Source organism: Glossina fuscipes, unplaced genomic scaffold (assembly GCF_014805625.2).
Source record: "Glossina fuscipes isolate IAEA_lab_2018 unplaced genomic scaffold, Yale_Gfus_2 91, whole genome shotgun sequence".
Classification (NCBI taxonomy): domain Eukaryota; kingdom Metazoa; phylum Arthropoda; class Insecta; order Diptera; family Glossinidae; genus Glossina; species Glossina fuscipes.
In genome coordinates, this window is record NW_023998445.1 from 961,421 (window position 1) to 985,637 (window position 24,217).

Genomic DNA, 24,217 nt, shown 5'->3' on the forward strand with positions numbered 1-24,217 from the left:
ATCGAGAATCTTCTTTGATTTACAAAAGTTCTCAGAATCCCTTTCAAATTTTCTTCAAATATTATTATGAAACAATAATTGTATGTTTAAGTGCAGGAATTTTTGCACCAAAGAAAGTCGAAGGAGGGTTCGCAACCAAGGATAGGGGCTCTTTTTTTTTTTTTTAAGAAAGATTTTTAAGAATATTTACCTGCGAAGTTTATAAAATTAGTCATGTCTGCAGTATACATATATTTTTGCAAAACTGAATATATTAATGATTAAAGCGTAGTACGATCGCCAAACGATGCCAATGATTTCTTTTGAAACTCTATTCTAAATAACAGTAAAGTGTGTCCAATAAAGTTCTCTTACACGGTTATTTCTTCGGTCTTTGTTAGATGTTGGGCCATTTTGCTAAAGTCAGCAATGTCCGTTAAAGCATTAAGTTGCTATGCGAGAATTCCGAGTAGAAAGTTGTGAAAAGAAGAGCGGAAAGTTTCTTTCTGTAAGCTTTGGTTCTAAAGGTTTACTTCTTAACTCTTTAGTTTTTTCAATTCATTTCTTTAAATCACAAGAAAAGCAAAATCTTGCGGAATTTTTTTTGAGTGGACTTATAAGCCAATCCTTATTAGTTTAGTCCAGTTGATCTTAACAAACAAAAAGGTTTAGCTTAAATGACTATTCAGGTCTAAATGCCTTTACAATTACAAGCAAAAATGTAATCACCTATGGAAAATTTAAATCTCGCTTCCTTTTTGAATTGAACAGAAAGAGCTGCGAAAATGAAAGCTAACTTCTAGATACATGATTATGCCCTTGACATTAAATCGTTGCGTAATGCTTGCAGCAAGAAAATTCAGCAAAAATAAAGATACTATTTAATTAAAGTTTAGTAATTAAAAGCATCTGGCAACACTTTTTCTATATATACCTGCAGTGGAAATCAATATTGGCTGCCATATAAGAGCAAAAGAGACAACACCATATAATTGAATGAAGGTTGAAAAAGACAAAGTGAAAGAGAAAAAACTGGCGCGAACTGAACGAAGAACACGACAAAATATAACGAAAATGGCGAACCGACAAACGAACGAATAACCGAAGACGGTAACGATGATGAATGTATGTGTACGACCTAAGTAAGCAATCATAACGAAGTGTGAAGAAAAGAAAAAAAATTCATTTTTCTAATTATTGAAAATTATGCTTTGCTAGCAAAATTCCTTCAGCTAAAAAGATATAATAAAATAGGAAAATTAAAAAATGTCGAGAATTATTTATAATAAACTAAAGAGAAATTCACATTACTGAAGTACAAAATAAAAAAAATAAAAAGAAAAAAAAAAACGAAAGGAAAGAAAAAACGAAAAAGTATTTATGCGAAGAAAAGTTAAGCAAAAGTAAAAAAAAAAGAACTAACCACAAGATTGTGGAAGACAAGAAGAAAAAAAAACGACTAATTTGTATAGTTTTAAATAAAACACAATTCATCCATCGGAAAAGTGGTGGGAGAAGAGTCAAAACGAATATAGTGATCAGAAAATTTGAGTGAAAAAGAATAGCAAAAGTTATCTTTTTTTTTTCTACAAAAAAGTGGTTTACAATACCAAAAAAAAAATTTGATGTAAATACATCTCACTAAATGGAATTATTTTTCTTAAAGTAAATATTAAATAATTGGAACGAAATGAACACAAACGGGCAAGAAAAACTAATTGCAGTGTTCTTTTACTGTTTGCGCTAGTGCTTGTGACGTCAAAACTTTAAGAAAGCTTAGCAAACAAAAACAACTCGGCGGACTCAGCAACAATTTCTTTCACTTCTATCGCAAAACAAAAACAAATTTGGAGTCAATTTGTTGTTTCTTTCTTTTTCTTTTTTTTTTCATAGTTTTCCGGTTATAATGTTTTTGTAACTAATTTGTTTTGCTTTCAAAATACTCTTGTGTTATAGGGCGGGAAGTAGGAAACACGCCTGTTATAAAGCGCGAAACTATTAACATTTATTGTTGTTTTTTTCATCCTTTCTTTTGTTGCGGAAAAAAATTACGCAAAAGCGATTAATAAATAGAATGTATTATAAAAATTGCGTTAATGTCAAAAATTAAAATTTATAATATTACACTCTAATAACAGCAATAACAACGACACAACAACAGCAGCGGTAATATGACATTTATCATTGATCGTCAATAAAAATTCATAATAAAAATTCATTGAATAAACGCTTTAAATTACGCTTAAAAGCAACGTAACCAAGTAAAGAGAAAGAGGAAAAGAGTGAATAAGAAAGAGAGGTGAGTCGTGTCGATTACTTTTTTTTTTTTTTTTTTTTTTTGTAAATATGTGTGCAATCCGTCATATGGATTGTGGCATTTGTGTGCGGGCGGGTTGTGTTTTTTTCTTTTTTGTTGATGTGCCCTTCAAATATTTACATGTAACCTTGCAAGGACATGTCCGATTTTGTTTTTTTTTTGTTTTTTGATAAGAAAAAAAAGCTGTTTTAGCTGTATCCTCAATATTACAAAGGATTTCGTGGTTTAAGTAATAGAAAATATTAACTGAGAGAAAAATGTATTGAAGATGACCATAATATAGAAGAGGATAAAATAAAAACGATGTTCACCCAGTCCTCTGTTTCTCATGTACATCAATTTTTAGCACACCAAACAAAAATAAACAACGACATTGGCCTCCGTGAGTGATATAAGAACGTAAGGGAAATTAATTCAAACATGTGCAAACAGTTCATATTTAATTGATTGGAATAGTTTTTGGAGCCAAATTTTTAAACAATTATGATGAGTATTGGATTACTTAACCATTTTTTTTTTTTTAAGGTGAACTTGTTTGATTCCATCTAGTACAGAATAGAGTAAAAATGGGCTGAGACCAAGCCCTAAAGATCCGCGAAATGACAAGGAGCCCACATAAGTGGTTCGCAAATCATTCATCTTGGAAAACTTAAACATGAATGGAACGATTAAAAATGAGAATAATGTCTGTCTTTTATAAGCCGCAAACGTTAAAACTGCATCACGGATCGCGAGTGGTTAGCAATGCATTGTGAATGTGTTAAAAAGTGGTCCTGCTGGTCCATTTGAGGCATAGAAAGTTTGGCCGTAAAATTGACAGCAAAGTGCGATGACCTTGGCTTCAAAGTTTGTCTTTCTATTTTAGGTAATTAGCTGAAACTCCTTAAATGGCCAACCTTACAAACCTTAACCGATGGAGAGTAAGAGACTGATTGCTTCGAATATGCCAGAAGTCAAAATTGGGGACGGGTGGTTTTGAACTCTCTCCCTATTGAGATAACTATTGTTCAAAGGAGAGATTCTCTTACTCTCGCCGGAGACTCCAGTTCTTAACTTTCCGCTTATTATTTGTTTCGATTGATATAGAATAACTTTCCGGCTAATGAAAGTTTCAAACCTTTCTACGAAAAAGCGCTGCCTCGTGTCTAGCATCAGCTTGTACGAAAAATAGGAAAAGACAAAGATGAGGGCAGACAACGTGAGATCTACTTTTCTAAACAAAAACAGCAAAATTTCAACTTAATATCGATCATAGTCAGCGCCTTTTAAACCTTATAATTGTGTCCGGAATTCAAGCCACCTACACTAATCGTTGTCTTTATGAAGATTCAGTCCAAGGGCTTCGTGTTTACATTGTGACTTTTTCGATATGTCACAACATATCGTCTGTTATGGAGTGAATGGATATTGTGTACTAAGAAGAAGAACTATGTCCCACATATCTGACACCAGCTGCAATTTTAAACCGTTCCTTTAGTGTAATTATATGCTTTTACGCGCAATGTTTTGCATACTGTTGAAGATATTCCTATTATTATATTAAACAGCGATTAAATTGAATTCTAAAAAAGTGCCCACTGTTGGGAAGTTATAAACCAGTTTACAGTTTACCATTTTTAAGGTTACCCAGGTTGCGACAAATTTGTTCCCAGGCCATGACATTTTTTATCGTTAATTATCATTAATAGAAAGGAGGTAATGAGCTATAAAGAAACCTTTGCTAGAATGATTTAAGCTATTTCTTGCCAACTACGGGATATCTGTCAGTGCCTGTATGCGACGAAACTGCAGGCCGCGAGATATCTCAACCTGTTAAGTCTGTTTTCATGCCGCTTTTATGGGCTTTTTATCTGCGAGATTGCCTTTATGTCCCTCTTTTACGCTGAATATTTGCAAGAAAGACAGAGAGAGAGATGAAGAATTTGTCCATTTTGGACTGCGACGAGTCGTACTGAACTATGTACATTTTAAAGATATCTCTCGGTTTAAAACAATTAAAGAGACTATAGTGGGACACGGCTCTCTATTAAATATCCGTACACCTCTTCGTTAAATCCCCTTAATGGCTTCTTAAAATAAGATTTTATATGAAGAGTGGTCGAAAAGGTGATTCGATTCAAACCATTTTCAATAGTGTCGTCATTTTTTCACAGAGCGTGGTTCGGCCACAGTAGCTACGCAAACTTTCGCTTTATCGACCTCATTTATGACATAAAAATGTTGGTCTTTCGAAAATTATTTAATTTACATAAAGTCATGTTGTGTTTATAATATTTTGTAAAAAAAATTCTCGAAAAGTTCCATTTTAACTATATTTTGCGTTAAATCTCCGAAACGAATTCTGTTAACAGCTCAATAGAGCTCTGCAAAAAATATCTGGTTTTTGTCTTTGCTAGTTATGTTTGGATATAATTTTAGAATCTTTGTCGTTATACCAAATGTCATCAAAATATTTCAAAAATTGTGAGGAATGGGAGGAATGAAGGCAGACAGACGGATAGACGAACAGATAAGCTTAGATAGACTTAGAAAGTGATTTTGAGTTTTTTTGTTGCGTTTATCTTAACTCATCCTGGGTGTTGCATATGTCCGAACCAACTTAGAATACCATTGTACCAACCGCGGCATAGGTTATAATCATAAATCAATACTTTTTAAGACATTCACGTGTCTAATGTAATTATTTCTTTGCTCGGAGATACTTTCTCTGCTTTTCGTACACGAAATCTTTTTTTATGCGGTCACACTCCGCCGCTTAAAATAAAATTTTCTTTAATATGGTATGGAAAATTATTTGTTATAGCTATTTATGAAATTTCTGAACATTTCTCTTTGCAGTTTGTGGCAACAGTCCCTATCTAACCCACAAAACACTGTTTGGATTGATTTAGGAGGAGTTTGTGTATGAAGTACCATGTCGAGTCACACTTGAGATAGGAGTAGCAAAGGGTTGAAGATAATATCGCATATTGCGCCTGTGTATACCACAACCACATCATCCGATGGCTTACACGTTCTAGGATTTGTTTCTTACGTATTAATGCCTAAAGTGCTTAATAATAGCTAATTTTTGTTATTAATTGTTTGGACAATGCATACCGCGACCTAAAAGATTTAGTTTGCTCGCCTATGCCTCTAAATGTCCAGTTTTAGGGTTGTTGTGAACCTTGCCACCTTCGTTGGTTCGGAGCACCATCGGAGCCGTATCGTCCGACAATGCAAAGTGCTGGCCAAACACTTGATGTCTAATTCTGCAGACAGGTCTTTTTTCTTTTAATCTAAAAATCGATTTCATTGGTCTCGAAAATTGTAATAATAACAAGCAAGAAAGACAGACGCACAGACGGCGTCAGAATTTCACGCTGATATATACACTTTACATATATATACTTTCTTTTATGTAAAGAAACAACAAAACGTGTATACCTTCATCCTTCAGCGGTGGGTTTAATAATATAATTAATTCTTTTTTTTTTTTAAAAATTTGTTGTGTGACCTGTTCGTTCCATGTTCCATAGGACTCAAAATAAATGCCAATTTCATACAAATTTTTTCGTGTAGTTTTAACGAGTAAAACGATCAAATTTTCAAAAGTTGGAAAATTTCTCGAAACGAAGACGCTGAGTAGTAGCGCTGATTGCTACCAGGCAAAGCCGCTATAATTCTCTCTTGATTATCACTTTTTTTAATCGATGACATATGAATGGCTGCCTCCCTTTTTTAAATTTTTTTTTTTTTTTTGATTGGCTTGGGTAACATATATATATATATATAAATTTTCCCTAAGAGTAAGTATTAACGACACTAAAAGATAAAATGTCTTTGTTAACTGTTTTGAACGATCTTTACACAACACAGCGAGTCATTTGTTGTCAGTTTGCTTAATTGCAGAAAAAGAAGAAGAAATGTAAATAATTTATTACAAAAATGAATCCATACTTTAATCTAGATCGTAATGAGAATTTACTTACAACACTAAGTCCTTACACTTAAAAGACTAAAACTCGTTTTCTGCCGCTACTGCCCGCATGGTGTAAAAATGAACAATTTTTGTCGATTTTCTCAACCTTTGATTTAATGGACTTAATCGCTTTTGCTAAGTGAGATAGACGTAAGGAGTAGTGTGCGCCTATCCATCCTTATAATTATGTACAAGAATTAAATTTTCCGGAAATAGCCTCAAAAGGGAGGCCGCTAAAGGATGATTAAAATCATGGCTACCGATGAGCTATATATTATTAATATCATATTGCGCTTATCATATTTTGAAAAAGTGATGAAAAGTCAATAGAAATTAATGGGCGCCAACTGTCGTTCATTTGCAGTTAATAAAGGGTTAATCATTCTTATTATATAGTTATTTATTTTACGATCTTTTTTATGCGAAGAATGCGCATTTAAAAGCTTTGCTGATTTATTTAAACGAAAGGTATATTAAATTAGCGATTTTCGCTTGACCACACTTACAGCATATCCCTTAAATAATACTATAAACGTTTCAATAGCATATATATAACACATACGTATATGTATGTACGCACGCATATAGTCTTTTTTTTCCCTTCGCTATATCCCTATATGATTGTGTGTTAGCAAGCGACGAAGCAACGAAAGACTATAATCAAAACAAAAATTTGTATAAAACAATAACGACTCAACCTTTTTTTTTCGTTCTTTCGCTTGTTTTTTTTTTTTTCTTCTTTTGTGGCCCATTCATTATTATTATTATTTTTTTTTTTTTTGTCTTCTTTTATAACAACATTATGAACCAATTTGTTTGCCTCTCGGTGTTATTATTGTAGGTTTCTTTTTTTTTGTTTTTGCATTCTTTGCTCTTCTTTTACTTTAGTCTTTTTCTCCGCACTCGTGAGTAGTACAACATGTGTTTGGTAGTAGTTTGTCAGTGCCTCTGGCAAATCAAACACCAAATACATATAGATACGCATACATATAAAAAGCATTAACAACCACCAATCAAATACCGTCATCATCATCATTATCATCATTATCAACGACATCGTCATTATTATTATCACCATGAACAATACCACTACTTGTAGAGATACTAACAACAAGACTCTATAAACTCTCTCTTTATCTCAATGTGGATATTTTGTTTGTTTATATGGTTTTTTTTTTTTTTTTCAATTAGTTTGTATGAGTGAGCATTCACTTGCGTTGTGTTTTTGACTTTTACTTTTCACCTAATTTGCTTTATAAGAAGGAAAACACAAACATATATGTATATATCAATAAAAGTTATGGATTGATTTTGGTTAACGGTAAATCACATAGTATTGAAAATATTGTCTTTTTTCTTTTATTTTGCTTTTTTAAAGAGATGTTTGAGAGAAGAAAAGAGACAACTAGTCTTGCATTGGAATAAAGAGTTGAGGCAAAAATATTCATTAAAAATAATGCAAAAGGAAGAAAGAGAAAATGGAAAACTTCAGTAAAGAAGACAATTCTAAAACCGCAAAAATTCATTTTGATTGACGACAAACATCTACACGCTATAAATTATATGAGCAACAATAACTGTCACCATAATACGGAAGAATTTCTTCTTTTGTTTACTTCTCTCATTGCAGTTCACGTATATACAACAGCCAAGGGCGCCATAAATAGCCCTAGTTGTTTCATTCAATGAAAATAAAGAATTCCGAAAATATTTTATGATAAGTAGGAAAATTTCATTCGGTTGCGAACGAATTTTTTGTATCCGTCGCAATTATTCTAAAAAAAAAATAACCAAAAAAAGTAAAAGAACTAAATTTTCATCCTCTACGAAATGGAATAGGAGCGGCTGATTTTCTCTATTTTCGAAATAAAAAGCGTGTGGGCGTTGTAGGTGTGTCCTTGGAAAAATTTAAGTCATTTCTAAATTCTTTTGCACTATTTTTATGCGATATCTTCATTTACACTGACGGGAGAAAGTTTACCACAAATACTATAGAGTTGGGCAGACAGGCAGATGGGCAGACGAACAGACAAATATGCTTAGAGGCATTACAATTTTAAAAATGACCAAAGATTTATATTTTTTATAGGGCTTTTGAAGCTTGTTTCTGAACCTTATGAAGGTATTGAAAAAAAATTCAATTTCTTTTTATGCACTATATTATTGAATAGGCGTGGTCAACTGTTTTCAAATTTTCCGTTCAAATTTTAGAAAATTTTGTCTTATGTAGAATACGAGTAATGAGCGAAAAATTTCTTAACGTTTTTGCACAGAATTGTTTTCAGTTTACGTCCTTCGACAGATTTGGACCCTTTTCAATACCAACCTGTGTGTATGATCTTCTAATATTTCTGCCAAATTTGAAGTCAATAGCTTAATTTTTGCGGCCAGTGCTATCCCCTGCTAAAAGACGTAAGTTATTGGCTTAGAGCCGGAACTATGCTATGATTGCATTGTAATTTTAAAAAATGTCCGTCTTATCCATCTTTTCCTCTATTATCCTGTGAGCTTTGCTAGGAGAATGCATCGGAAATCATTACACTATCCCTTGCAAAGGTTTTCGATGTTATAGGGATACACTAGAAGGTAAAGAGATGATCCTCCATCTGGTGCAACTCTGTTAGTTTTTTGTTTTATTTCTTCTCCTATCGACTTCTTTCAGAAAAGTATACAAAATAAGTGCTGTGGGTTCTGAGAGATGGGGAACACTTGCGGAAATACAAATGTATTCTAAAATTTATGAAAAATTTCTAGACATTGTAGGGCATGTTTCTCGTTGATCACATTCACAACACGCTCGAAAGGTCTTAAATGGTTTTTCTGGCTTGTTGGTGCGATTATTTCCGGACAATGCCGCTGACAATTAGAGCAATAGTAATTTTTTGCGGTCATTGCGTACATTGTACTCTATCGTAATTGTGGTTAAAGGATTTGTGCAATATCCGAAAGGACTTGAAATAGATGATTTACTTAATTCTATTATTTATCTATTTAGAAGCATTTTAAGAATCGATTTAAACACAGCACTGGTCGTCCACGTATTTTTGTGTTTGAGATATTTTAATGAAATTAAGTAGAATGACATCCTTTGGCTCAAGGATGGTTATTATTGGGAAGTAATTATATTATAGTCGGGCAAGGTCGGCTATTAGATATCCTACATCACTTCGCCTAGTTCAATTTTATTCGCTTGGTTTTATTCACATTATTTTCCTGCAAAGGTACAGTTTTCATAAAAGCCCCCATATTGGAGGACGTCCAAAATATCGTAAAGTGTGATGAAAATTTAGCAAATTTAATTTACTTAAAAATAGAATTTTTTTTTAGCTTATGTCATAAAAAACTATAAGTAAAGTTTTTCTCTCCGTAAGAGGATCCCCTTGCTCTACATATTAGATATATATTAAATAGTTCTATATGATCCAAATCTCCTGCCTTCAATTTTTTTCGCTAAATTGCTTCTACGAACAAATTTTCGTCATAAAATATTAAAAGGGCTTACTATTCATGAGAAATCTTATATGAAGTGGGATCCAAGGAATATAGATCCAGGTGATTCAAATTTGGTCCGATTAATTTTTATGTCAAATTACTATGATGAACATATTTTCCTTATAAGATGTTAATAATTAGAACTTAATGGGCTTACATTTCCTGAGAATCCTTATATGCGGTGGTATCCAAAAGATATACTTACGTGATCCAAATTCGATTTTGTTTTCAATTTGCACTTATGAATCAATTTTCACCATGAAATATTGAAAATGAGATCCTCAGAGATCTTCAGAGAGATAGTCAGTTTACATGACTACGGTCATATGAAAGGGGATTCAAAAGTTGCCCCAGCCGAACCAAACTTTTCATATCAATTTCAAAATTGGAATTTTTTTTTTTCTCATATCACATCTTTTCAAAATACGACGTAATTCGCATCATTTTTAATAGTGTTCGCCGTTAAGCACGTTAAGGTACTAAATTTAACCAAAATAACTCAAAAATGGCTATATACACCTTACTATGCCAGTTGAAGGTATACCATACCTATCGTTTAGATGACAATATCCGAGGATATGCCAAGCAGATAATTGGAAATATATATGTAAAGGTTACAAGAAAGCAAAAATGAACCCATTAACTGTCAGGCGCACTCTGTGGCGCCTTTGTGTACTTTGATTTTATAATTACTTTTTACCCTACACAAAATTTTCATCCATCCCTTTCCTATAATCCCTAAGTCAACCGACAATAAACATATTCGCTGACAAATTGTAATCAATATAAACTTGTAAGTGAAACTGGCAGTGAATGGGTTAACAAAGGAAGTTTAACATGTCGAATCAGAAAGTGGACTTAATCTGCGAGCGCTAACCTATGTTATCTGAAGATTTAATATATATATATATATATCAAATAGGTATTTACGAAAGCCATCACTTCATAGTGCAGTTCAGTGTGGTTCCGCATCCCTTTGTTGAGATAAATAAATTCAAAAGTTTTTTATATATTAACGCTTTAAAGATTCGACTTAAGATGGACGTATACGCTTCACTTGTTTCATTTATCGCCTTAACCGCCAAAATTAAACATTAGGGAGGTAATGACTTCTTTTCTTACCATGCTTTTGTTGCATTGCTTTTTTGTTACACTCTTCCTTAATTTCTTCAAGCAATTATTACAATACTCTTCTTCTTGCTTCCTTATATTTTCTGTAGAGTTATAGCTATAGCTATAGCTATAAGCAACGTACCCCCGATTGTGTTGTTTATGTAAATAAAACATATAACCATACTTAGCGAAATCTTGTCTTCTCGTCTATATATATATATATATATATATATATATATATATGTTTGTTTGCCTTATCGGCAAGTTTTCTTTTTATAGAGGTATAATCAATTTGTTAAAACGTTTGCAACGTCCAGAAGGAATCATCGAGAGACCTCTTAGCGTATATATCTATTCTCGATCAGCATCAATTTCCAAATTTATTTAAGCATGTCCGTCTGTCCGCCTATGTAATACCTGTTGTAAACATTCTCCTGGACTCAAAAATTAAACTAAGTTCATGCATAATACAGGCTGGTATTGAAAATGGGATAAAACATTTGCAATGCCCAGAACGAAGCATTAGAGACCCTGAAAGGTATATATTTATTCTGAATCGATTTAAGCATTTCAGTCTATCCTTCTGTGTAGAATCTGTTATTGGATGCAAGAATCAAACTACTTCTACACTTTAAATTTGATAAACATTGGAGGTTGGTATTGAAAATGGGCCAAATCGGTCGAAGGACGTGAACTGAGAACACGTCTGTATTCCAAAAGGGATAAAAGATTGGTTTTTCGCACACTACTACTCATAATCTTCAGAAGGGGAAATTTACAAATATTTGAAAGGAAAATTTTGAACATTGACTAAAGTTGACCACGCCTATCCAATATTTCAGTGTATCAAAATTTAATTCTTCAAGACGTAAAAATAAAAGCTTCAAAAATTCCATATAATATATATATGTTTTTGGCCAGTTTCAAATTTGGCCTGCACCTAAACATGTCCATCTGTCCATCTGCTTGTCTGCGGAATTGTATAGAATCTGTGATAAATATTCTCCCCTTAGCGAAAATGAAGACATCGGCTACACGTTTGTAAAAGGAAAAAGAAAGTGATATACACGTTTCCAAGGATACGCCTACAACGGCCACGTGCCTTTGATTTTGAAAATAGAAAAAATCAACCGCGTCTACTCCATATTGTAGAACATATGAAAGTGTATTGCTTTTGTTTTGTTTTCTTCCTCCTCCCGGATGACGGTGTTGGGTATAAAAGATTCGGTCACGACTGAATAAAATTTTCTTACTTGCTTTTGTTTAATTCTCTTTTGATAAAGGCAAAGCAACCTTTTTTGTTGGTTGGAGAATAATAAATTAAGAAGTAGAAGTTGTAGTGTAAACAATAACTCGCATAAACAGGTATAATGAGAATGATTGCCATGATAAAAGAAAATAAACAATAAAGTAAAGGATAAAAGAAATTCTTGACGAATTTAACATATACCGTAAGCACCCTATGCGCTTCGTTGGGTTAAAGGTTTATATAGATCTTTTCAAAACTTCTTAATATTTAAAAGGTATGGGGGCTTGTCATCTTCATTCTAGAGTGTACGGGCTAAACTTAATTACAGGTAAACTGAAAATAAAAGACTAAAGTTTGTGATTAGGTTGCCCTAGAAGGATTTGAGAGAGAGAGAGAGAGAGAGAGAGAGCTAGAAATATTTACTCAATTTATTTAAGCATTTTCGTCCGTCCGTCTGTCCTATCTATCCTAGCCTATCTTTGATATTCTCCCCATCTTAGAAGTAGAAATTTCGAGTGATTTCGTTGATTTGTGGTACAAAGGTACAATAGTTCTTATCCGAAGAAATGCGATATTAGAGATGAAACTGATCGTACCATTCTTACTATGATCACTTCCCACAAGAGCTTTTGTATTCAAAAAGTCGGTTATGTGAAAAAATATTTCATTTTTACGACAAAAAAATCGGTGAAAAAGAAATGTCTTCGCATATGAAATGCATGCAATAAATTTGAAGCGGATTGAGATCTGTTTCTGAATGTCCATCTCTCGTACGCATGTTTAGGCTTCAATACAGCAATGAGTTCTGATTTAATCGGTCGACCTCTTCTAGCGATATACTTTTATAGACGTCAAACGTTATCCTCCTGAATACCCGAGTAAGTAAGGACCGCGACAACCAAGCCAGTGTTCGTGGGTTCAAATCTCAAGTGCGGTGGAGTCTTCTTTGATCGCAGCTATAAAGAGTGCTCAGTCGGTCAAGACATAACACTTAGCGGGCTGCGGACACTACCTCCTTATTTCTTTTTCTATCCTCTCTTCTTTCCACCGATCATCGTATTATACGAGTAAGGGATATTCCGTGTGTGATTGATATTATTAAAAATAAATTCATATTAGAAAAAATTTAACAGGCGATCCGACAAGGATGGATAGACGGCTCATGACATGTGGCAGAAATTAGAGATATAATAAATTTGGACTGCTTACCTTTATTCCCTACCATCTATAGATCGCAGATTTTATATATAACTATAAGGTCCGGTTTTTTCACAAATCTATGATAACGAAAAGTGAACAAGGCGAAGTTGCATAGGATAGTTGGCAGTCGACCTTGTACGATTATAAAGTTTTAAATTCTTTCAATTAAAGTGTTTCTGATAAGAAATAAAAATGCTCGTTGCCTCCGGGCAAATTTCTCTTTTATTTATAGGTCGGTTGCAGCCATCATGAGCAATACCCTTATAATCTTACTTTAGTTGTAGCTAAACGGACATGATTATAAAAGGCTAAAGTATTTATATATTAGCCGCAGGGTGAATCGAGTTTTTTTTTGTGAAGTGAAAAAGAAGTTTCTTTTTGTTGTTGTACGGTATGAATGAAGAGAAGGAATGAAACAGATTGTGCAACTGAAACTGAATCCATAAATAATTTTTATATTGTATTGTATTCTTAGCTTTGAGCATTTGAAAGGAAAGAGTAGCGAAATTATTTGCGATTAAAGTCGAATGTTTTTTTTAAGTTCATTAATTATGATGAATTTTTCTTTAACCAGTAAGTACGAAGGATGGGAGGGTATACGAGGTGTGCGCTCTTAAACAAAAGGGTGACTTTTCAGATTTCCTCGCCTACGTACATTCGATTTTTGAACTTTTTTTTCTTCTTTTTTATGTTGTTACACATGGCTACAACATATGTTGACATTATAAGCCATTTTGCATCTTTAGTATGCTTTTTGAGAGATATTTAAGTTGGACATGCTGTTGACCAGCAACAAAAAATCTTTGTGTGAAAAATAAACTGAAGTGCTCCAACTTGATCTAAAATGTTGACTGTGCCATTTGGTGAGTCTACTTTGAGCTTCATAAGTGACATATAGTCTTCGCAGAAGCCCGAGAAGACGCGAATAATGTTGTCCGCTCTGCAAGCCCCAGCGCGGGCTGACCGATGAAAACCGATTGAACCAGTGAAGAAAAATGTTATGGAGAATCGTCGAATCACCATTGACGAAGTTGCTAAGAACGTCGGCATATCGTCGGTTGGTTTATGCCATGCCAGTCTTCTCGGATGTTTCGGACATAAACCGTGTGGCAGGGAAGTTTGCCAAATTTTGAATTTGCTTGTTCGTAAAAAACTATACCGCAAATCATGCCTCAGCCCGCCTTGACCGCCTGTGACTTTTTCCCGTTCCCAAGATTGAAAAGACCCATGAAAGACTCTATAGTCTTACCAGAGTTGCCCCAAGTATTTTATATCAAAGGGGGATTATTTTGAAGGGGACAAAATAGATATTGGATTAATAAACAATTATGTTTCGAGAAAAATAAAAAAGTCATCTTATTATTTTTTTTGAACACACCTCGTATTCGTCTTGTTAAGAGAGAAGCACTGTGCATAGATTTAAGCATATCCGTTGGCCGGTCTGTGTAATGTCCATGGTAAACATTTTCCTAGTCGCAAAAACAAAGCCATCGGCTTCAACTATGGCGGAAACATTGCAAAGTTTTTTTACTCAAAAGTAACTAAATGAATATTTTGCCCATTACTTGTAAACGTTTGCATTTTGTTTGTAAGGATTTACGGCTTTGAAGGGGAAGTGGTTCTTATTGCGGGTCCTAATCCTAAGTTTAAATTTAACTCTCGTGTAAATGCTGAGGATTATGTTAATGTTACGATAACACATTTTAAAGAAGCTGTGGCTTCCTATCATCATTAAATTGAGACTGATCAAATGTCCCATTGTCCCGCCTTTCAGCGGTTCTAACAATAAGTTGCAGGGTATTCTTAATCACTGTGCTAGGGATACTTTTTTAAGAAACCTAAATGTGGTAGGGTATCGCAGTTCTGGGCTCAACTTTTTAGCTTCCTATCTTTAAGTGTACCTTAACCTTGGAAAAGTAGTCTTTTTCCATAAGTTTATTCGCAGTCCAACACCAAAATGTTTACATGAAAAAATGTTGTTGGCTAAATCTGAAAGGACAATGAATTTAATCCTTCTCGGGCATAAGTATTTGTCAGCAGCAAAGCTATAAAATTTTGGAGCTCGTTATCCACTCAATATTCAAATAATTCTTAGGGGGCTTTGAGAGGGTTTAAAGCGCCTATTAAAGCCTTCTATAATTTACAATTACGTCTGTATTTACGTCTCGATCCACATCTATAAACTATCATTGTTCACATCTATGCCGCAAGAGACTTGACACCCTTTGACAGTGTAATGATAATTATTATTGTATATATATATATTTGTCATTCATGATTATTATTATTAACTTAATAAAGTAAAGTAAAAGTAAGCTGAAATTGAAAGTAGGGCGAGTATATAGCAGTTTCGACCACAGTCGAATATAATCCAGCATTAGAATGCTGGTTTCTTAAAGAGCATTTACGATGGATGGATTACACTAAACAATTTATTTTAAGCATGAATCGAACCACTCTCGTAAATATTCAAAGCTAATTCGAGAACTATATACATATATGAAGCTGAGTGTATTGTAGAGTCATGAGTCAGCCTCTTGGGTATATTACAAATTTTATATTAAAATTAGTTTCTTGATCTTTTAGTATAGGTGGGTCATAGGCTAATTAAACATACAGTGAAGTCTTATATAACGCAACTGCCATGTATTAATATCATTTCCAATTAAAAGGTATTAATTGTGAGTCATCTGTAACGTGATTTCCGTAAAGCCCGGCAGTGATTTCCATAGAATGCCATATTTGCTTCAGGTTTCACAACCGAAACCAGATATGTCTTTCACGCTGCGAATCTTTCTCGTAAAGACAAACTCCAAACCGTTATTGTTACTGATATTTTATCGGTATTAAAACGTATACGGAATCCTTCGACTTCGAGATGAAGCACCATCAACAAATTAAGGAATGTCATTGCAATACCCGTCGAAAGGCTTTGGTTACCAAGTCATTTCGGTTCATTGGGAAATGTCAAGGAAAAGTTGGATCTTCAAAGATACATTGGGAAAAAAGTTAAAAAGAAAATTATTGAAGGAAATCGACATCATCAGCCCTACTCTTCCATTAACGCTCAATTAATTCCACTTTCATATCGAACAAACGTTGAGAGAAAATCAAGATCCAAACATTTGCAAGAATTCGTCTTGTCTATGCAATTGCAATTCACCAATGGATCTTAAAGAAGTCCTCCTCACCAATCGGCAATTGTTGATAAATTCGCACATTCTCTGCGATTGCCTTAACTTTTCCTTGTATTTGGAGCGGCTAATCCTATGGACATTCTAGAATCATCTACAGAACAGAATATCAATGCAATATATTACTTTATTCAACCTATTAGTCTTAATATCTAATGTACTTGGACAAATTAGAGCCGATGTTGCCTGTGATGGTAGGGCTCAACGTCTTTTTCTTTTAGTTTAAGAATTTATTTCATTAGTCTAAAATTATAATAATAATAATAATAATAATAAGAATATATTTGTATTAACGCAGTTTCTACAGCCGGCATTTCCTAAAGTGAAGTAATTTTTAGTTTCATATCACATGGTACGAATAGTACGCGTTATAGAAGGTTTGTCTGTATTCATATTTCAATTTGATTTCTAGTATATATAATTTGATAGTTAGCGGTCTCGTGAAACATTAGTAAAATTTTTATAATATGCCATGTTGCCGTAGGAAGAAAGACCAAGGCGCAGACTGACCTGGTCTACAGGTAGCAAAATGAATCTGCTTGCTATAGACCTTATTACTATTCATGTATATTCGTGATTAATAGTTAAAATAAGACTTCATTGCCATATAAGAGGTTACTTTTCATGAGTATACTTATGTGGGCCGCGGCATGGTAAATAGATCTAAGTTGTCCAAATTCGGTAGAGTTCATTTATATGCGAGATTAGTAATATTGATCAATTTTCATCGAAAAATATTAGGAAACAAGCCTTTTTATCGTATAACTTACTTTGCATGATAATCCTTATACGAGGTAAGGTACAATAAATAGGTGATGTGAATTTGATTGATTTTTATGTATGGGATAATTCTTACTTGGGAAATTCTAAGAATGGAAAAGTATTGCAATATAAAGGCTTACTTTTATTGTACTCATGAAGAGGTTCAAAACATTAAGTCATCATATAAGTCCGCATATTTATACCCTATACCACTTGTTATACGGAGTATATTAAGTTCGTGCGGTCGTATGTAACACGTAGAAGCTCTCAACATAGACCCCCTTTTTATTATTCAGAATCGATTTAATCTTGTCTGTCCGGCCATCGGTCTTGCTTTCTGCAGGTCGAAATATTTGAGCTATTTTGAAGAAAATTGGTACACTGAGTTGTTTTGACCCAAGGACGAACGCTTCTGAAAATGGTTTGGATTGATCCACTTTTTCGACCGCTCCCCATGAAACGTCCTATTTTTAAAAGTCGTTATAAGGAAAAAAAAAATTGGAATCTTTCAATATTTTTTAGCAAAACCCACTGGGTGACAGAGTAGTTCGGTATTCCTCCTTTTATAACCGTCCCTGTGAAAATTAAATCCTTTTAAGGTAAAAGAATCTAATTTTCAATATATCATAGTGAAGATCGGTTCATAATAGGAAATTGACGAATAAATCAACTTTACCGAATTTGGACTATGTATGTAGGTCTTTTCTTGAATAGTACCACGTGTACCACGATGTCAGGAAATATAAACCCTTATAGGTCAAAAGGGCCTAATTGTTAATGTTTTATGCTAGTGACGCGTCTATTTCTTGGACTTCACCTGAGAAGATTTCCTAGGTATTATTGTAAGCCCTTAAGAAAAAAACTGAATTGAAATGATTTCCATAGTAGTGATGTAGCACAAAAATTAACGGGGAGATAGGGAATTTAGATCACATAGGTATGTATTTTAGATCTCAACGTACCATAAAGTTTTTAAGGAGTGAATTGAGTTTGCGTAATTTGGACAACTCCATGCGATGTTTTGGACATTGTTCAATATATGCGGACTTTCTTGAAAATAATGCTTTTGCGTAAAGATGATGTGTAATAATAAGGATTAGTGGTAGGCGAAGTGGAGTAAGGCTTCTAATAGCGTCGATCTTGGCCGACTTTAATGTCTTTACATACTAATTCGTAGGAAATCACTGCGATATAATAATGGACGATCAAAAATGATTGCGTTTATCGAGGACGACGCAAGCATCATTATGGGCGTCAGGCGAGCAAACGTTTAACATTAACGACAAAGGCTAATATTTTTAGCGCCTTCACTTACGGCAGCCTTCAGATCAGGTGGACTGCGTTAACCTTCATAAGATCGTCGCAAAGGCATGCTCTTGAAAGAAAATAAGCCGATTATTAAAGGAAGGCTAAGGTAGCAGAGTAAAAATATGTCAAAGGGCAAAAGTCACTTTCCAGCCTCAATAAGCTTAGTTACTTTTCTTTGAAACCCTTCTCGGCCACGTTAGGTATGCTGAAATGAGATATGCCAACAAAGCACTTCCTTTAATTTGCAGTCTTTTGTACCTACGGATTAGTCTATGTGACTACCTGCAAAGTGAATGAGCAAAACTTCGAATCTTATGATTACATACAAAAATTTTCTTAAGATTACATACATAAATTTTACGAAAACAAAAATTAGCTTAAAACTTAATTATAATCCCTGCATATGAAGCAACAATGACTATACATAATTCGTTCTAAAGCAAATGAAGCTTTTTTCTTTCACTCATTTTAAAATTTACTTTGCATGAACTTCTGTTTTTATTTTATGAAGGCAAGATAACCTTCGTCCATAGAGTTACATGAACTTTTTTTGTGTTTAGACTTACATTTTATTCATTGCATACAGACATATATATTAATACATATATACATATATACATGCATACATACATACATGCATATGCACGTATACATACATACGTCTACACATACTTACATACTTACATACGAAACAAACATACACAGATATGTAAGTACATACATACATACATACATACATACATACATACATAAATGCATATAAACATAAATGCTTATGTACGTGTACATTATGTAGCTTAAGAAGCCATTCCTTACCAGCAGTAGTCAGCTATACTTGCTATGGCTGCCGATATTTCTGTTCGGTTTGTTACTTTCCTGTTGTTCTTACGTTTGGCTGTAACAGACACGCTGCATAATATGAATTTACTTAAAGACAAGAGATGTTGGTGCCATTGTTTGTTTATGTATTCGCTTTTTGTTTTTACGTTTTTTGTTTTAAAATAAAAACAATATATTCTTCTAGAAAACAAGTTTCTGTTGTTTTGTTGTTTTCTTTTCATAAAAGGACCGATAATGTGTCTGTCCGTCTATGTCTGCTAACATTTAAAGTGCATTACCTTCACGTATAAGCGATATTGTGGTGTGTGTATGTATAAACGAGAAGAGAACTTATGTGTCGTAAGGTAACTAACTAATGAAACCGTTGACGGTAAACGGCGGCAAGGTGAGGCAAGGTATATTTAGAAATACAAACATACAAACATACAAACATACACATACACACACACAAAATATCTTTCCAAAAATTCGTTCACTTTTCATATAATAATATTATGCTGGTTGGTAAAGAAGAACAAGCATTTTATGATGCAGTAGTTGATTTCGTTTCATGGCTTTATATCTATTGAACTGGTCGATGGATGGATGGATGGATGGATAACAAGTCGTCTACACGATTAGTTATCCTTTCTAAACACTTCTCTCTTAACTGATTATTTATTTCTTCTTATTCTTTTATAGATCGCGCAACGTTAAAGAAATTTCTAATTTAAACAAAAAAGAAAAGCAAAAAAAAAAGAAGAAGAACAATAAGAAGAAGAATAAAAGCTTCTTTTGCATGAAATTTCCTTCAGAGACGTCAGACGACACAATTCGTATTTTGATTATCATCAGCTAGAACAGAATATAATCAGAAACCTGTTAGTAGGAGGAGGTGGTTACACAACAACGATTATTGAAAGAGAAGCAAAAATTTGAACAAAATATCAGCAAAATGGCTCAAAGAAGTCATCAGTATTTTAGTTTACGCTGGAACAACTATCAAAACACCATGACTTCGGTGTTCCAGCAATTGCGTGAAGATTTATCATTTGTGGATGTAACGCTTTCCTGTGAACATGGTTCCCTGAAAGCCCACAAGGTAATATCTATTAATTCCATGATTGTTGTTGTTGCGAAGACACAAAAAAAAAAAAAAAAAAAAAAAAAAAAAACAAAAAAAGACCAAATCAATAAATAAATATTTTCTCTCGAATATTATCTCATCTCATAGGTTGTACTCTCCGCGTGCTCTTCATATTTTCAAAAATTATTGCTGGAAAATCCTTGTAAACATCCAACGATTATATTACCGGGCGATATTATATTTACAGATTTAAAAACAATTATTGATTTTGTTTATCGCGGTGAAATTGATGTCACCGAATCCGAACTACAGGTGAGTGAGCCGATGAGTTAATTACAAAAGCAATGCTCTTCTCTGTGCATTATAAATAATGTTGTCATATAACGTTTCAAGACTTTCAAAGGTACACATTAACACACTTTTTAAAGGATGGTTGAGTTAGTTGGACATACAGGTGTCTATAAATGTCTACTGTCCGTTTGTCACTTGCGAAAAATTGACATAAAAAACTGAAGCTCTGCAAATATTTTCTTAATTGCTTTTAAAATATACTAAGGTACAACCGGATACCCTCTCAGAAAGGAAAAGCACAAGAATATAGGAATCGTTAGTAAGCTCAGCAACAATTAAAACTTGTCTTCCTTCTTTTGTCGTCCTTTGCATTGTGTATTCGTTTTTCTGCTTTTCATTCCAATATGAAAAACATGTAAACATCTTATAGATAAGCATAAATAAGGTCGACCATTAAATACCTTTCTTGCTAATTTTCTTCATAAAACTTGAAAAAGTACCCTGATCAGCTTTAGTTTTCCTTAGCTACTATGTAGGAGGAGCGAGGGCCCTCCCAAACCGTAAACTGATATCCTACACATTTAATAAGCTTATGAAAGGTGTTCTGATTCGTTACTTATTGCCGCCAGAAAATACTATAAAAACATATATCTTGTTGTTATATAATATAAGCGGAATGGGTGTGTGGCGAATTGGTATCTGGGATACATAGTAATGACGTTCAAATGTAAGCGATTTTCTGCATTAACCTCCCATTATAAAATTTGAGTTCTGTTGGCTTACGGGAGCTTGTCTTCTTGTGAGGAGTTCCAAAAAGCAATCCCGATCAACTCAAACTTTTCATTTTCAGTTAGTGTCCCGAAATAATGCTTACATTTCATCGACTTTATTTTGTAGAAATGTTAACGTTTCTCACATAACGACTTTTTCAAAATATCGTCTTATTTGGGAACGCGTAATATTTTCCATACCTTAGCCTGTAAGCTGTATATGCCTTGAAAACTGTATCCTCTAGACATAGGTTGAATACACAAATAAGTAAAACAAGAGATAGGCACAGGATGTATTTGACAGGTGGATAGACTTATTCGAATTGATTGAAAAAAGGGATTGGTATAATAAAAGATGGGCCCTAAGAGCCTGCTTGCCTCAAGCCTTTCTGGCTATTGTGAATTTACGAAAACATTTAATATGTAACATCCAATGCCGCCATCGTTGCAAGTTATAGCAAATCAGAATTACATTTCTCGCTTTCGCATATTATAACAAAATATTGTCATTTCAAATTATTTAATTCAATATGGGCGTGCCAGTTGTGATGGCATTTTATTAGCTAACCTCAAGGAAAGCTTTTTTTCTCAGTTTCTAGTTATAGTTAGATTTTGTATATTTTGAGCTTATCGCAGGCAAATAATGACCAGCTCTCCTCCCTCGACTGTTGTTTTATAATTTCAATTGTGAATCGGACTTACACTGAACTGATATAATGGTAGATTGTGAGGGTCCGTAGCAATCGACTAATAAGGCACATCTTAACCTTGGACTTTTTCCCTTCCATTTTTGCGAACGTACAAGTTTCAATCAACAACAATTCAAAGTTCATTCAAAATCTTACGCTAAGTCACATTTGTATATACATATTCTAAATTCGATGTTTGAAAAGGATCTTTGCTTGTTGTAAGCCGCAAGATAAATTTGCGCAGATTTATCTTAAAGATAGTTGATAGTAGAGAGACAGCATGCATGGCGTATATAATAAAAAGTAAGACAATCTTTATTTATTTATTTATCCGCTTGTTTCAACTGAAAAATGATCTCAAAATTCGTTTTAAAGGCAATAGAAATATTTTACGTATTTATGTTATTTATCATTAATTAAATGTTTTACATAATATTAAAGGATATGTTGTTATCTAAGAATTGCTTAATTTTAAGAGACAATATCCAAATTGTTAAGATGCATATACATATGTATGAATGTATATATATGCGTGTAGATGTGTGAATGAATTTTTTTGCCTTATCTCAACTTTTTTAATTCAGTTTATTAAACCTTAAGCACGAACCTTTAAAAGTAATTGCCATCTTTGATGCGTTAATTAATATCAAAATGGTTGTTGGCTTCGCTAAGAGCAATGAAAGGTTTATGTTAAAACTATTTTGTAGAGTTTTATAGTACTTTAGTACTTTTAATGCATACGTTATAGCATTTGATAGTCTATAGAACGTACTCTTCGGATTAGTTGCGATAGTCGGTCGGCCATATTAGGTAGTTAAAAAAATATTTTATCTCTTTCTTAAGAAGCGATCAAATATTTGATCCGTTAATAATAATTTGCTTAAAATTCCACGCATAACCTGAGAGATTTTATGAGATTGCGATGAAACGGAAGAAAAGAGTTTGTGTTCAATGATATCTAAGCGAGATCTCAATATGAAACACATAGCTATTTTCTGGAGTAATGAATAGTTTGATGTCTTAAGGACTTAATTTCAATTTAATTTAAAATTAAATTTAATTTTAGTCTAAAGATATTAATGCCTTACTATGCTTCTTCTGACAGGTGGGTTTTATATGAAGCGTGTTTTTAGAAGAGGCTACACTGTCTCCTTTACTAAATACTGTTTTTTTTTCAATTTTTCTCTTACACTTTTGCCGGAACAGTGACCGTGCTGTCTATTCTTCTGCTTGTTCGCCATCCCTTTCAGTTGTTTTCCTATGGTCCACCTTTAAATAAATTTATTTTTGCATTCTATCTATTTTTTATTATTTTCTTCTTCTTTTTTTCCATCTTAACTCACTGTTATGTGTTTAATTGGAAATGATAATAAAAAACTAAGCGCTTCAGTGTTCCCTGTGCTTAAAATGACTTTCTAACTCACATATGTGCTCCCTCTCTCTTCATAGGTTATTGGTAATTTACCAAAAAACAAATGCCTAGAGATGCCTAATTAATGAAAATGTCAGCCAATATGTTCAGTACATGAGAACAGAGTTTCACAAATGGCTTGACTTGCAGGTTAGCTACAGCAAAAATATAGAGCCCTTCAAGCTTTTACACCTGTCAAGTTTTGATCGCTTACTTATAAGGTTCTTCTTAGAAACTTGTAGATCTCTTAAGCATTATTAACTTTTCACCTTATCATCTTTCATTGTTCTGCGGATTTCAAGTTTTTAAATCTTTCAAGCTCTTACAGCTAATGCTTTTCAACTTCTGCTGCTTTATAGCTTTTACGGTTCAAAGTTGTTATAGTTTTAAGCTTTTTGAGTTATTATAGTTTTAAGCTTCTTTAGCGAGTTTACAGCTTTCATGATTTTATACCTTTTCAAGTCGTTGTTTTCAAGCTCTCGCAGCTTTTAAGCTTTCCAAGCTTTCAAGTCCGCATAGCTCGCAACCTTAACGAGTTTATAGCTTTCATGATTTTATAGCTTTTATGAATTTGT

At 33.5% G+C, this 24,217-nt stretch overlaps 1 protein-coding gene across 2 annotated transcripts in view; it reads left to right on the plus strand.

The window, feature by feature from the left end:
* The first annotated feature begins 20,123 nt into the window (after positions 1-20,123).
* The window catches only part of LOC119638587 (transcription factor GAGA), a 117,344-nt gene continuing 113,250 nt past the window's right edge, over positions 20,124-24,217 (plus strand). For both annotated transcript variants that reach the window (XM_038035454.1, XM_038035455.1), the window contains exons 1-2: positions 20,124-20,496; positions 20,629-20,793. In XM_038035454.1, the coding sequence (XP_037891382.1) occupies positions 20,350-20,496; positions 20,629-20,793 (312 nt within the window). In that variant the 5' untranslated portion in view covers positions 20,124-20,349. The remainder of the gene's footprint in view (positions 20,497-20,628; positions 20,794-24,217) is intronic.